This window comes from Zalophus californianus, chromosome 12 (genome assembly GCF_009762305.2).
Source record: "Zalophus californianus isolate mZalCal1 chromosome 12, mZalCal1.pri.v2, whole genome shotgun sequence".
In the NCBI taxonomy this organism is placed as follows: domain Eukaryota; kingdom Metazoa; phylum Chordata; class Mammalia; order Carnivora; family Otariidae; genus Zalophus; species Zalophus californianus.
The window spans coordinates 13,231,323-13,247,748 of record NC_045606.1 but is presented as its reverse complement, the minus strand read 5'-3'; the positions used below and the strand labels follow the sequence as shown (position 1 = coordinate 13,247,748).

General features: G+C 41.3%; 1 protein-coding gene across 4 annotated transcripts in view; it reads left to right on the top strand.

The window, feature by feature from the left end:
- SUGCT (succinyl-CoA:glutarate-CoA transferase) overlaps positions 1-16,426 on the top strand; it is an 806,341-nt gene that overhangs the window by 112,225 nt on the left and 677,690 nt on the right. For all 4 annotated transcript variants that reach the window (XR_003516605.2, XM_027574687.2, XM_027574689.1 and 1 more), the window contains exon 7: positions 9,635-9,726. Coding sequence is in view for 3 of the 4 variants with exons in the window: in XM_027574687.2 (XP_027430488.1) it covers positions 9,635-9,726 (92 nt within the window). In the remaining variant the exon portion in view is untranslated. The remainder of the gene's footprint in view (positions 1-9,634; positions 9,727-16,426) is intronic.

Sequence of the window (16,426 nt, the reverse complement as noted above, 5' to 3'; positions counted from 1 at the left end):
TGCTTCCCTTGCCTTTGGTGATGTTTCTAGGAAGAACTTAATGCGGCTGAGGTCGAAGAGGTGGCTGCCTGTGTTCTCCTTTAGGATTTTGATGGACTCCTGTCTCACATGGAATCTTTCAACCATTTTGAGTCTATTTTTGTGTGTGGTGTAAGGAAATGGTCCAGTTTCATTCTTCGGCATGTGGCTGTCCAATTTTCCCAACACCATTTGTTGAAGAGACCGTCTTTTTTCCATTGAACATTCTTTCCTGCTTTGTCAAAGATAAGTTGACCATAGAGTTGAGGGTCCTTTTGTAGGCTCTGTATTCTGTTCCATTGATCTATGTGTCTGTTTTTGTGCCAGTACCATACTGTCTTGATGATGACAGCTTTGTAATAGAGCTGGAAGTCTGGAATTGTGATGCCGCCAGCTTTGCTTTTCTTTTTCAACATTCCTCTGGCTATTCGGGGTCTCTTCTGGTTCCATACAAATTTTAGGATTATTTGTTCCATTTCTTTGAAAAAAGTGGATGGTATTTTGATAGGGATTGCATTGCATGTGTAGATTGCTCTAGGTAGAATTAACATCTTCACGGTATTTGTTGATAAGTTCCAATCCATGAGCATGGAACGTTCTTCCATTTCTTTGTGTCTTCCTCAATTTCTTTCATGAGTATTTTATAGTTTTCTGAGTACAGATCCTTTGCCTCTTTGGTTAGATTTATTCCTAGGTATCTTATGCTTTTGGGTGCAATTGTCAATGGGATCGACTCCTTAATTTCTCTTTCTTCTGTCTTGCTGCTGGTATATAGGAACGCCACTGATTTCTGTGCATTGATTTTTATATCCTGCCACTTTACTGAATTCCTGTATGAGTTCTAGCAGTTTTGGGGTGAAGTCTTTTGGGTTTTCCACATAAAGCTTCATATCATCTACAAAGAGTGAGAGTTTGATTTCTTCTTTGCCAATTCGGATGCCTTTTATTTCTTTTTGTTGTCCGATTGCTGTGGCTAGGACTTCTAATACTATGTTGAATAGCAGTGGTGAGAGTGGACATCCCTGCCGCGTTCCTGACCTTAGGAGGAAAGCTCTCAGGTTTTCCCCATTGAGAATGATATTTGCTGTGAGTTTTTTATAGATGACTTATGATATTGAGGTATGTACCCTCTATCCCTATACTCGGAAGAGTTTTGATCAAGAAAGGATGCTGTACTTTGTCAAATGCTTTTTCTGCATCTATTGAGAGGATCATATGATTCTTGTTCTTTCTTTTGTTAATGTAATGTATCACGTTGATTGATTTGCGAATGTTGAACCAACCTTGCAGCCCAGGGATAAAGCTCACCTGGTCGTCGTGAATAATCCTATTAATGTACTGTTGGATCCTATTGGCTAGTATTTTGGTGAGAATTTTTGTATCCATGTTCATCAAAGATATTGGTTTCTAATTCTCCTTTTTGATGGGGTCTTTGTGTGGTTTGGGGATCTAGGTAATGGTGGCCTCATAAAACGAGTTTGGGCGTTTTCCTTCCATTTCTGTTTTTTGGAACAGTTTCAGAAGAATAGGTATTAATTCTTCCTGAAATGTTTGGTAGAATTCCCCTGGGAAGCCATCTGGCCCTGGGCTGTTGTTTGTTGGGAGATTTTTGTTGCCTGCTTCAATTTACTTAGTGGTTATAGGTCTGTTCAGGTTTTCTATTTCTTCCTTGTTCAGTTTTGGTAGTTTATACATCTCTAGGAATGCATCCATTTCTTCCAGATTATCTAATTTGCTGGCATATAGTTGCTCATTATATTATCTTGTAATTGTTTATATTTCTTTTGTGTTCATTGTGCTTTCTTTGGTGATATTATTTATTTGGGTCCTTTCTCTTTTCTTTTTGATAAGTCTGGCTAGGGGCTTATAAATCTTGTAATTCTTTCAAAGAACCAGATCCTAGTTTTGTTGATCTGTTCTATTGATCTTTTGGTTTCTATTTCATTGATTTCCGCTCTGATCTCTATTATTTCTCTTCTCCTGCTGGGTTTAGGCTTTATTTGCTGTTCTTTTTCCAGCTCCTTTAGTTGTAGGGTTAGGTTGTGTATTTGAGACCTTTCTTGTTTCTTAAGAAAGGCTTGTATTGCTATATACTTTCCTCTTAGGACTGCCTTTGCTGCATCCCAAAGATTTGGAATAGTTGTGTTTTCATTTTCATTGGTTTCCATGAATTTTTTTAATTCTTTAATTTCCTGGTTGACCCATTCATTCTTTAGTAGGATGCTCTTTAGCCTCCATGTATTTGAGTTCTTTCCGACTTTCCTCTTGTGATTGAGTTCTAGTTTCAAAGCATTGTGGTTTGAAAATATGCAGTGAATGATCCCAATATGTTGGTACCTGTTGCACCTGATTTGTGACCTAGGCTGTGATCTATTCTGGAGAATGTTCCATGGGTACTAGAGAAGAATGTGTATTCTGTTGCTTTGGGATGGAATGTTCTGAATATGTCTGTGAAGTCCATTTGGTCCAGTGTGTCATTTAAAGTCTTTATTTCCCTGTTGATCTTTTGCTTAGATGATCTGTCCATTTCCGTGAGGGGAGTGTTAAAGTCCCCCACTATTACTGTATTGTTGTCGATGTGTTTCTTTGCTTTTGTTATTTAGTGGCTAAATAATTGGCTGCTTCCATGTTAGGGGCATAGATATTTACAATTGTTAGATCTTCTTGTTGGATATTCCCTTTAAGTAGGATATAGTGTCCTTCTTCATCTCTCATTATAGTCTTTGGGTTAAAATCTAATTTGTCTTATATAAGAATTGCCACCCCAGCTTTCTTTGGGTGTCCATTAGCATTGTAAATGATTTTCCACACCTCACTTTCAATCTGGGGATGTCTTTGCGTCTAAAGTGAATCTCTTGCAGAGAGCATATCGATGTGTCTTGTTTTTTTATCCAGTCTGATAGGCTTTGTGTTTTGATTGGGGCATTTAGCCCATTCATGTTCAGGGTAACTATTGAAAGATACGAATTTAGTGCCATTGTATTTCCTGTAAGGTGACTGTTATTGTATATTGTCTGTGTTCCTTTCCGGTCTTTGTTACTTTTAGGCTCTTTGTTTGCTTAGTGGACCCCTTTCACTATTTCTTGTATGGCTGGTTTTCTGTTTGCAAATTCCTTTAGTGTTTGTTTTTCCTTGAAGCTTTTTATCTCTCGTTCTATTTTCAATGACAGCCTAGCTGGATATAGTATTCTTAGCTACATATTTTTCTCGTTTAGTGCTCTGAAAGTATCATGCCCATCCTTTCTGTCCTGCCAGGTCTCTGTGGATAGGTCTGTTGCCAATCTAATGTTTCTACCATTGTAGGTTACATATCTCTTCTCCCAAGCAGCTTTCAGGATTTTCTCTTTGTCTCTGAGACTCGTAAATTTTACTATTAGATGTCGGGTGTTGACCTATTTTTATTGATTTTGAGAGGGTTTCTCTGTGCCTCCTGGATTTTGATGACTGTATCCTTCCCCAAATTAGGGAAGTTCTCTGGTATAATATGCTCCAATATAACTTCAGCCCCCCTCTCTCTTTCTTCTTCTAGGATCCCAATTATTCTAATATTGTTTTGTCTTATGGTATCACTTATCTCTCGAATTCCGCCCTTGTGATCCAGTAGTTGTTTATCTTTTTCTCAGCTTCGTTATTTTCCATCATTTGGTCTTCTATATCACTGATTCTCTCTTCTGCCTTATTTATCCTGGCAGTTAGAGCCTCCATTTTTGATTGCACCTCAGTAATAGCCTTTTGGATTTCGACTTGGTTAGATTTTATTTTTTTTATTTCTCTAGAATGGGTGTCTTTAATATCTTCTATTGCTATTTTCATGCCCAGGTAGTATCCTTAAAATCATCATCTGAGTTCTAGTTCTGACATCTTACTACTGTCCATATTGGTTAGGTACCTGGCAGTCAGTACTGCTTCCTCTTCTTTTTGTTGAGGTGATTTTTTCAGTCTTGTCATTTTGTCCAGAGGAGAATAGATGAATGAGAGAACAAAATGCTAACAGGGTAACAATGAGCCCAGAAAAATATATCCTAAACACATCAGAAGAGCCCTGAGACTGGGGGAAAAGAAAGGGAAAGAAAGAAAAAAGAAGAAATAGATAAAAACAAACAAACAGAAAACATAATATGATCAAATATGATCAGGCTGGTTCATAGATCACTGCCACACACTAGATTTTGGGGGTATTTTGTTTGTTAGAAGAAAGTGCCTCCCAAAATTTTAAGGAAGGGAATTCTTGTATATGTACAAAATAAGGGTAAGTACGATGAAGGGATGGAGTATGACTGTGAAGATGAAAATTATAAAAGATTTTATAATAGGAACTGATAAGAAGTTGGTTGAGAAAAGAAAGAAGAGAATTTAAAAAAGAAAAAAAAGGGGAGAGAATGTGATCAGGCAGGAGACTAGAACAAAGCCATACACTAAAGATTTAGGGTATATTTTGATCTGTTAGAAGATACTGTATCCCAAAATCTTAAAGAGAGAACAACTTATATATATATATATACCAAAAATAAAGTTAACTACTATGAAGGGATAGAATATGACTCTAAAAATGAAAAATAAAAAAGATTGTTTAAAAAAGGGATTGATAAGATACTGATTGAAAAAGGGAAAAAGAAAAATTCAAAAAAAAATGGAGAGTTAAGAAAAAATAACTTTGAAAGAGTAAGGAATAATGGGGAAAAGGCCAGGAATTCTATGTGCAGTATTCCCCTAGCTCTGGAGTTCTGTCATTCTCACTGATCGGTAAACTTGGTCTTGGCTGGATGTTCTTGCTGATCTTCCAGGGGAGGGGCCTGTTGCCTTGGTTCCCAAATGTCTTTCCCGGAGATGGAATTGCCCCGCCCTTGCCGGTCTGGTCTAAGTAACCAGCTCGGCTTTACTCTTGGTAGTTTTTGTTCCCTGCAAGCTTTCTGTACAGCTTTGGAGGACGAGAGTGAAAATGGCGGCCTCCCATTCTCTGCCCTGGAGGAGCCGAGAGCTCGGGACCCCACTCCCCAGTTCGCCCCCAGAGAAAAGCAGTCAATCACTCCCGTCTCCCGGTCTCCGGCCACACTCCGTGCTCACCCGGCCTGTGACTGAGCGTTTCTTTTTTTTTATTGTTATGTTAATCACCATACATTACATCATTAGTTTTTGATGTAGTGTTCCATGATTCATTGTTTGTGCATAACACCCAGTACTCCACGCAGAACGTGTCCTCTTTAATACCCATCACCAGGCTAACCCATCCCCCCACCCCCTCCCCTCTGGAACCCTCAGTTTGTTTTTCAGAGTCCATCATCTCTCATGGTTCGTCTCCCCATCCGATTTCCCCCTCTTCATTCTTCCCCTCCTGCTATGTTTTTTTTTTCTTAACATATATTGCATTATTTGTTTTAGAGGTACAGATCTGTGATTCAACAGTCTTGCACAATTCACAGCCCTCACCATAGCACATACCCTACCCAATGTCTATCACCCAGCTACCCCATCCCTCCCCTCCCACCTCCCACTCCAGCAACTCTCAGTTTGTTTCCTGGGATTAAGAATTCCTCATATCAGTGAGTGACCGAGCGTTTCTATCTCTGGCAGCCAACTTGGTGTGGAGTCTCCAAACCCAGCAGATCCCTGCGGTGCACTGCTGCACCACTCCTCCCGGGGGAGGAAGGGGAATCTCCCCGGACCTGCTGTTTCTTGGGTCCCTGCTGGAGGAGCAGTGTTCTGACTGTGCCGGGGATTACGATCTATGGCCCCCTCAAGTTGAGAGCCCGTGCTTCGGCTCTGTCTGTGCAGCCGGCTTCCCCGCTCCGATACCTGGGAGCTATTCTGCACTCAGGCACCCCTGGTTTTCCTGTGACCCCGAGTGTCCTGAGACCACACTATCCCGCGAGGGTCCCACCCCTCGCTTAGGCACTGGAGCGACGTCCCTCAGCTGAGCCGACTTCTAAAAGTTCCGATTTTGTGCTCCACTGCTCTATCACTCGCCAGAAGTGGCGGACGGAGGCCCCCTCCCCCGCCCTTTATCCTCCGGAATATCGCCTCGGATTCACTTCTCTGCACGTCCTACCTTCCATTAAGTGGTCGCTTTTCTGTTTAGAGAGTTGTTGCTATTCTTTTCTTTGATCTCCTGTTGAGTTCATAGGTGTTCAGAATGGTTTGATCCCTATCTAGCTGAATTCCTGGGACGAGACGAAATTTAGGTGTCTTACTCCTCTGCCATCTTCCTCCTCCCCTCCTAGAAATCTTCTGTGGTGCCTTTAATATTTTCTCTCTCTTTGTTGAAATTGTCACTTTGGTCATGCATTGCTCATATGATCTTGGTGAGTAACTTTGTAATTGTTGTTTTGAACTCTCTATCAGATAAATAACTTATTTCCATTTTCATGAGATCAGTTTCTGGAGATTTACCTTTTTCTTTTGTTTGGAACATATTCCTGCCTTTTCATTTTCTTTGATTCTCTGTGTTGGTTTCTGTCTATTAGCTAAAAAGCCACCTCTCTCAAGCCTTGAGACTGGTCCTGTTTAGGAGATGAATCTCATCAATCAGTCTGGCCTGAGCTCCAGGTTCCCTCAAATCTTTATGATTTTCTTTGTATGGTTGAGGGTGTGCCAAGATCCATCAATGGCCCCATGGGAATGATAGCAATTAGCACCTACATGCATGTTGATTAGAAGGTGGACCTTCTAATATAAGAGAACAGCTGGGAAAAGTATAGAGTCAAACTCCTTCTGGGGAGAAAGTGAGAGACAGGTGTTTCTGCCTTCTCCTTCTGCCTGGATGTATATCCATGGAGTTTTCTCCTGAGCCTGTTTAAAAACTGCTTCTTTGTTTGGTATAGCCCTGTGGGACTTGTGAATGCAAAACCCATTGGCTGTCAGAGTCAAGTGATCTGGGGGCCCATCCTTTGGGCACTAGGTACAAAAGCTAGTGTGCCAGACATGTATAGAAGATTTTTCCAGAGAGGCACTGCTGACCTCGTATTGTTGGAGTGTGACCCACCAGCTCTTTTGGGTTCCAAGTGGGATTGCAGTTAGCACCTAGATATATGTTAATTCCAGTGCTGGCTTCGGCAGCACATATACCAAAATTAGAGTCCAAATCCTTAGGTAGCAGCTTGTAAAGTATGCAGGAAGACCCTTTTCAGGGAAAGGCTAGGAGATGGATGGTTTTGCCTGATCCCTCTGTGCTGATCCCTGGGAAGATAGCTGTGGTTAGTGCTCCTGTGCCTGTCAGCAACTTCTTTTTCTGTTTGTTGTAGTCTGATGGGACTTGTGAATGTAAGGTCTGCTGGGTCTCAGAGCTAGGTGCTTTGGGGGCCTGCCGCCCAGGTGGGAGCCTTAAAAGTTGGGACTCCAGATGTGTGGTCCAAACCCTTCACTCCTTGGGGAGAAGTTGGGAGTTGGGCATTCCCTCCTGATTATATGGTGTTGTGCCTGGACAACACCCATTTAGATGTGGGTATTTTCTCTATCACCAATGTGCAGGAGTCAAACAACTAGTTCTGAATTTCTCTAAGAGGGAATTTCTCCATGTGGTGCTGTACATTTGTTGCATCTCTGGGAGGAGGAAAATTCAGGAACCCTCTGTATTGCCATTTTGGTAAAAAAAAAAAGAAAACAAAAACTTCCTTAGTTTCTTTATTAATTTAGTTGTTATAGATCATTCGTTTTTTTTTTAAAGATTCCATTTATTTATTTGACGGAGAGAGACACAGTGAGAGAGGGAACACGAACAGGGGAAGTGGGAGAGGGAGAAGGAGGCTTCCCGCAGAGCAGGGACTCTGACGCGGGGCTCAATCCCAGGAACCGGCATCATGACCTGAGCCAAAGACAGACGCTTAATGACAGAGCCACCCAGGTGCCCCTATATTTTTATTATTATTATTTTTAAATTATTTTATGTGACAAGTATTCATTCATTCATTCAATGAATGTTATTGAATACTTTTCTAGATGCTGTAACTACAGCATTGACTCAAATAGAAAGACGTTCTGGAGCACACATTTTGGTAGCAGAGGAGACAGAAATCAGTAAACACATAGCTATATTATATATCTTATGATAAGTGCTACAAAGACAAATGTAGTCAGGTAAGGGGGATTAAGAGTGAGAAGCAAGAGTGCTCTTTATTTATTTATTTTTTAAAGATTTTATTTATTTGACAGAGACACAGCGAGAGAGGGAACATAAGCAGGGGGGGAGTGGGAGAGGGAGAAGCAGACCTCCCGCTGAGCAGGGAGCCTGACGTGGGACTCGATCCCAGGACCCTGGGATCATGACCTGAGCCAAAGGCAGACGCTTAACGACTGAGCCACCCAGGCGCCCGAGGGTGCTCTTTTATAAAAGGTCTCTGGGGAAGGTCTTTCTGGTAAGGAGATGTTTGAGTGCAGATTTGGAAGATGTGACGGAGCGTGAGGTGTGTGGATATATGGAATGAAATGGAGGGAGAGCATTCTAGGTGGCTGGAGAAGCAAGCGAAGGCCCCGAGAAACCCCTTTTTGGTTTTTCTAAAATGAGGTATGCAGGAAATTTCAGCTAATAGCTGATGGCTGTAGAAGGCTTTTCATGTGTCCTCTCTCTGGTTGGTAACATAAGATATAGAGACAGATTCATGTAGCACCTGAAATAAGCTTTATCATTCAACAATAAGTGCCAAGACTGAGGAGAGCAGGAGAAACTATTGTGTTCTCTTGATTTTTGCTGATGGCAAAAAAAAAAAAAAAAGAAAAGAAAAGAAAAAAGTAATACCTTCACCTTCTTTTTGTAATCTTAAAAAGCACTGTTACATCATGTAATCATATTTATGTTCAAAAATTTTATTTGGGGTGCCTGGGTGGCTGAGTTGGTTAAGCGTCTGCCTTCAGTTCGGGTCATGATCCCAGGGTCCTGGAATCGAGACCCACATTGGGCTCCCTGCTCAGTGGGGAGTCTGCTTCTGCTCTCCCCTTGCTCCTCCCCTCCTGCTCATGCTCTCTCTCTCAAATAAATAAATAAATAAAATCCTTAAAAAATTTTTTTAGTCATCATTTTTATTTATATATATGTATGTGTATCTATCTATCTATCTGAGGAAATATGTAAACAGAATCCAGAGAGACACTATTTCATTTTACTTTGTATATGTTTTGTATAGAACAAGAGTAACATATATGAATGGAGCTGGGAGGTAACATTAAATGAGTGAATCAGGCTCAGGCATAAAGCAGTAAGAGTCGTGGAGGAATGGCAAATTGGAGAATTTATTTACCTGTATAAAGGGAAGAGCTGTTACTTTGATTGTTGCGTGTGCCTGGTTTTGAACTTATGTTCTGATTTTTCAAGAAAAGTCAGAAATTTGCATTTTATGTGCTATCTCCTGCTTTTTAAAAATGTTGGAAACTAAATAAAAACATTTGAGGGCACTCTTCAGGCCAGACAGACTATTCATGTAGGTGGGAACTGTCCCTCAAGTTACCAGTTTGCAGTCTTCCGGTGTACAAGATCATAAATAATTTTTATTTCTTCCTTTTCAGGGGATACTATCAATCTCATAGTAATAAATTGCTGCAAGATTTCTGACTACAAAGGATTTTAACATGTCATTGTACTCTTGCTCTCCCTGCATCATGCTGACTATGACTATTCTTACCATTTTAGGGTATGGTCAGACAGGTCCACTGTCTCAGCGAGCTGGTTATGATGCTGTTGCCTCTGCTGTTTCTGGTCTGATGCATATCACAGGGCCTGAGGTAGGTATCATTCTTTAGAATATTCATAAATTTCCCCCCTGTTTATTCCAAAGGGATTTCTCTATTAACTAACCTATAAGCTTAAGTTTAAGTTAATTTTAAGAAGAAACTAGGGAAAGTGAATTCTTATTGAAAATGGAAGTGTTTATTACAAATGTACTGGAGGTTATATGTCAATATGGCCCCATGGAAAATAACAGTTTCTATTTTAGCAAGAAGCAACAGATCAATTGACGAACACTTGATCTGTTTTTGTGTTATAATTTTGCATTTGTATTATAATTATTCAAGCTTGATATAGGCACCTGGGTATGACTTCTGAATATTCCTTCTGTGAAGCAGAATGGCTGACTAGACCAGACTGTAGATGCCCATTTCTTTCAGAGTACCTTCATGTGGTGTGTATACACAGTGGAGGGTCTCTTTTTCCCTCTGCAGTATTAATAACTAGTAATGTATTTTATTTTATTTTATTTATTTTTTATGTATTTATATTTTATTTATTTTTTATTATTATGTTATGTTATTAACCATTAATTACATCATTAGCTTTTGATGTAGTGTTCCATGATTCATTGTTTGCGTATAACACCCAGTGCTCCACGCAGACCGTGCCCTCTTTAAGACCCATCACCAGGCTAATCCATCCTCCCACCCCTCTCCCCTCTAGAACCCTCAGTTTGTATTCCAGAGTACGTCGACTCTCATGGTTCATCTCCCCCTCCAATTTCCGCCCTTCATTCTTCCCCTCCTATATTTCTTTTTTTTTTAACATACAATGTATAATTTTTTTCAGAAGTACAGATCTGTGATTCAACAGTCTTGCACAATTCACAACGCTCACCATAGCACACACCCTCCCCAATGTCTATCACACAGCCACCCCATCCCTCCCACCCCACCCTCACTCCAGCAACCCTCAGTTTGTTTCCTAAGATTAAGAATTTCTCATATCAGTGAGGTCATATGATACCTGTCTTTCTCTGATTGACTTATTTCGCTCAGCATAACATCCTCCACTTCCATCCACGTCATTGCAAATGGCAAGATCTCATTCCTTTTGATGGCTGCATAATATTCCATTGTGTATATATACCACATCTTCTTTATCCATTCATCTGTCGATGGACAGCTTGGCTCTTTCCACAGTTTGGCTATTGTGGACATTGCTGCTATAAACATCAGGGTGCACGTACCCCTTCGGATCCCTACATTTGTATCTTTGTGGTAAATACCCAGTAGTGCAATTGCTGGATCGTATGGTAGCTCTATTTTCAACTGTTTGAGGAACCTCCATACTGTTTTTCAGAGGGGTTGCACCAGCTTGCATTCCCACCAACAGTGTAGGAGGGTTCTCCTTTCTCCGCATCCCCACCAACATCTGTGGTTTCCTGACTTGTTAATTTTAGCCATTCTGACGGGTGTGAGGTGGTATCTCATTGAGGTTTTGATTTGGATTTCCCTGATGCTGAGCGATGTTCAGCACTTTTTCATGTGTCTGTTGGCCATTTGGATGTCTTTGGAAAAATGTCTGTTCATGTCTTCTGCCCATTTCTTGATTGGATCATTTGTTCTTTGGGTGTTGAGTTTAAGAAGTTCTTTATAGATTTTGGATACTAGCCTTTTATCTGACATGTCATTTGCAGATATCTTATCCCATTCTGTTGGTTGTTTTTTGGTTTTGTTGACTGTTTCTTTTGCTGTGCAAAAGCTTTTCATCTTGAAGAAATCACAATAGTTCATTTTTGACCTTGCTTCCCTTGCCTTTGGCGATGTTTCTAGGAAGAAGTTGCTGCGGCTGAGGTCGAAGAGGTTGCTGCGTGTGTTCTCCTTTAGGATGTTGATGGACTCCTGTCTCACATTTAGGTCTTTCAACCATTTTGAGTCTATTTTTGTGTGTGGTGTAAGGAAATGGTCCAGTTTCATTCTTCTGCATGTGGCTATCCAGTTTTCCCAACACCATTAGTTTTTTAAAAAAGGGATTGATAAGATGTTGGTTGAAAAAGGGAAAAAGAAAAATTGAAAAATGAAAAAAAAGAGTTAAAAAAATTAACTTTGAAAGACTAAAGAATCATGGGGAAAAAAAGCCATGGATTCTGTGTGCAGTATTCCCCTAGTGCTGGAGTTTTGCCGTTCTCATTGATCGGTAAACTTGGTCTTGGCTGGCTGTTCTTGCTGCTCTTCTGGGGCAGGGGCCTGTTGCCGTGGTTCCCAAATTCCTTTGCCGGAGGCGGAATTGCCCCGCCCTTGCCGGTCCGGGCTAAGTAATCTGCTCGGGTTTGCTCTCGGGAGCTTTTGTTCCCTGCAAGCTTTTGGTACAGCTTTGGAGGAGGAGAGTGAAAATGGCGGCCTCCCGATCTCTGCCATGGAGGAGCCGAGAACTCGGGGCCCCACTCCTCAGTGCACCCTCAGAGAAAAGCAGTCAATCACTCCCGTCTCCCCGGTCTCCGGCCGCACTCCGTGCTCACCCGGCCTGTGACCGAGCGTTTCTATCTCTGGCACCCGACTCGGTGTGGAGTCTCCAAACCCAGCGGATCCCTGTGGTGTGCTCCCGCGCCGCTCCTCCCGGAGGAGGAAGGGGAGTCTCTCTGGATCTGCCGCTTTTTGGGTCCCTGCTGGAGGAGCAGTGGCCCGATTGGGCCACAGATCACGGTTTATGGCAACCCTGAGCTGAGAGCCCGCGCCTCGGCTCCGTCTCTGCTTCCGGCTTCCCCGCTCTGATACCTGGGAGCTCTGCCACACTCAGGCACCCCCGGTCTTTCTGTGACCCTGAGGGTCCTGAGACCACACTGTCCCGCGAGGATTCCACCCCCTGCTTAGCCACTGGAGCGACGTCCCTCAGTGGAGCCGACTTCTAAAAGTTCCGATTTTGTGCTTCGCGGCTCTAGCACTTGCCAGAAGCGGCTGACAGAGGCCCCCTCCCCCGCCGTCTATCCTCCCGAATATCGCCTCAGATTCACCTCTCCGTACGTCCTACCCTCCAGAAAGTGGTCGCTTTTCTGTTCAGAGAGTTGTTGCTATTCTTTAATTCGATCTCCTGTTGAGTTTGTGGGTGTTCAGAATGGTCTGATCCCTATCTAGCTGAATTCCTGGGACCAGACAAATCCAGTTTTCCTACTCCTCTGCCATCTTGCTCCTCCCTTCACTGTAATGTATTTTAAAATTTGTTACTTAAAGCCTCAGGTGGAGTTGTGTCTGATTGTTACATACATTTAGCTTCTGACAGTGGGAGAATTCTTTGATTTTATAGGAATCTCTCTTTATTAATAATAGGTAGGAAATTTCCTAAAAAGTATACAGATGGCTAAAATGTGTTTGCTTGCATTGAAGACTCTTAGGGAATGGACTCTTTGAGAAAACAGTAAGAATGGCATGATAGTTAAAGGAAAGTGTGAGAGCCTAATAAATAAAAATAATGAAAGACACTCATTTCCAAAACAGCTTGGCTTGGTAGGTGTAAAAAACTTTTTCCACTTAGGTGTTTCTTCCTCGAATCACTTGTGTCAGTGAGTTCTTTAGGAAATACGGCTGTGGTTCTGGGATGAATGGAGGCAGAGGGACTTCAAATCTTTTGCAGCCTTTACTTCTTTTTGTTAATTTTAAAGCAGCTTGTGGGATGTTGGTGACTTGAAATATAAGTATTTGTACTTTCATTGTCTGTTTCATGTTTGTGAGTCTATGAAAAAAATGTGTGACTTTTCCTTAAAATATTTAAGGGTGCCGGGTTTCTTTCCATCCGCTGGGAGAATGGAGCATGGATCTCTCTCTCTTTGCTCTATCCCATAGAAGTGCTTGTGTGTACAAGACATGATTATTGTGAGCGGTTTTATTTTAAGAGTGCTGAACTCAACCGTGAATATGCGAAAAGATCTTGGGCTGTTAAATTTGTATATTCACGTGTTAAAATGAATTAGCTCAGCAACTGCTGTTGTGATGGATTACTGTGGTTCCTTTACTCTGCTGCGCTCTGCCCTGATGGAGTTAACCACACAGTGGTCATTTGTCAGTCACTCACAGCCTTTCTCTCTTCTGTTATCCTACTTGGGAGATTTTTGTCCCTAGCTAAGCACATGATGACAGCATTGAGTGGGTGCTTACTAGGTGCCCAGCACTATTTTGTAGAGTTTACATGTATTAAGTAAACTTAACTTCTATACACCGTATTTCTTTCACATGGACACACCCTTACTTCTTAATCCATTGATCCAGTGATTATTATTACTGTTATTATTATCCAGTGGTTATTGCACATACTCCTTCTGTAAGCTGGGAACTGGCAGGGACTGGCCATACAGCGGGCGATGGGGTAGGCACAGTCCTTAAGTGGAGGAAACAAACATTAACAGAAAATAAACATTAGCTACAAATAAAAAGATCTTTGAAAAAAGGCTCAGTATCCTATTGATGTATGTCACAGTGTGCCTCAGACCATTATCATACTTCCAAAGTTCTCTGCAAAATGCTGTTTGACAGCCAGGGATAAAAGCAGAAGTGAAGAGAATTGTGCCATGTTGGGAGTTGCCCTTAATAGAACTCCCTGTTATCAGCAATGCATTATACCTTGGCAGAGGAGGGATCACTTCTGAAAGCCCTGGCTAATATTGTCAGTTAACCAATGCGGATGCATTATTGCTAGTTATATCATGCTGCTTGTGAACTTTTATCGACCCACGCAGCTGTGTATTTGTGTTGGAGCATAACTCCATCTTGTCAGATGACTGATTGGAACCCAGGCTTCTCCATCATTTATCATTATCTCGAGGCTTCACCACATCACCCTTTACAGTGCAGCCCACTCTCACTAGGATGGATGGTCAGGGAGGGCTTCTCTGAGTACCAGACGTTTAAGGTGGAACCCAGTTAGGCATTAGGGTGGTGACCAGAGGGCATCACCATGCATGGTGTCTAACTGCTGGGGATTCTGGTAGGTTTGAGGAAACAAAGGATTGCCAGTGTCACTGGATTGTTCTAAGCTGGCAAAGAAAGGAGATAATTAAGTTGGAGAGGTAGGACTTGGGAGCTGAATTACTGTTTAGGGACTTATTATAATACCTCATAGTTTGATAAGAGAAGACGCATTAGTATATATACACTTTTTTAGTGATGATCTAATATATTTCTGCCTAGAAAATGAGTGATAGTCTCACTGTATATAGACTAGTATCGTGATTTAGAACACTCGAAATGCATGTTTTTTTTAATAATGGGATAATATTGCGGTTTTTATCCCAAAGGGGCATCATCTAAGTATATAATATAGGATAAAATTTGTGAAAGCAGTCTTTATGATGAAATTTAAGCAAACTGGTGACAGTTGACTTCCACTAAATCTAAAATCTGGCCTTTTTTTTTTTAAGATATTATTTATTTATTTGACAGAGAGAGAGAGAGCACAAACAGGGGGAGGGAGAAGCAGGCTCCCCGCTGAGCAGGGAGCCCTGTGCTGGATTCAATCCCAGGATCCTGGGATCATGACCTGAGCCGAAGGCAGACGCTTAACCATCTGAGCCACCCAGGCGCCCTAAAATCTAACCTTTTAGGTTAGGTGTGCTGTGGTGTTGTCAGATAAGATTCCTATTTGATTGTGGGGAAAGAGAGAACCGGTAACACGGGCCTGTTATGTGTTTTGATCCTAGCATCGATCCTTCCAGGTAGGTTTTGATGAATTCTATAACTAAAGCTTAAAGACTTAGATAACTTGTCCAGAGTGCTGCCTTGGTATATAAAGCGCCAAAGCCAGACTTTGAACCCAGGTTTGCTCTACTCCTTATACCCCAATGCTTATATCCACTCTCCATACTGCCTGAAGAATGAATCCTGATTTTTATTGTATTTGCATCTTGCTTATGCATGCTACATGATATGATACGTTACAGTTAGTGAATCAACCATTTGATGTAGTGAGAAAGCATTCAATTAAGAGTCTGGAGGCCTGGCTTTATCTAATTTACTCTTGTGTAATGTTTACTGGCTGCCTAAAATGCACCCCAGGAGAATATAAGCTTCATAAGACCATGGTCTTTGCTTTGTTGCTGCTGTGTCTCTATGCCTCAACCAGTCTGGAGCTTAGTCAGCACTCACTAAATTCATGTTGAATGAATGAATAAATGCATACGTGGCCTTGCGCTGCTTGATCTTGAACATATCATATAGCTTTTCTGTGTTTCAGTGAAGTGTATCTGGAAGTGATATTTACATCCTTTCTCTTCAAGATATTGTAATAAGCAAATAAAATGTCTTTTATAAAATATGAAAGCACACAATTGTATATAATGCAAGACAGTACATAAAACAATCAGCCAGTGCTTGGTATATCTGCAGATTCCTCAGCCCCACTCTTGTGAGCTTTAACCCAAATCAGTAATGCATATTTAATGATGGCCTCAAATGCTTTTAATGGAGGTGGTTTATGGGTAACACTTGGAAGCATTATGAGAGGTTTTAGTATTATTATTTATTATTATTATTTGCATTAAAGGAGGCAGCAGATATTCTTTGATAGTCTCTGACAGAAGTTAATGACTTATTAAGGTCTATATATTATGATTAAGTTATGATCTTGTGCTTCAAATGAAATCATATTATTTTTTTCATGTTCATTGCTCAGTGCTAACCAGTTATTACTCAAAACAAGTATCTATCTATCTGTCTAGCTATCTCATTTTTTTAATGCATAGGGCATATGGAGAAGGGATTGGGA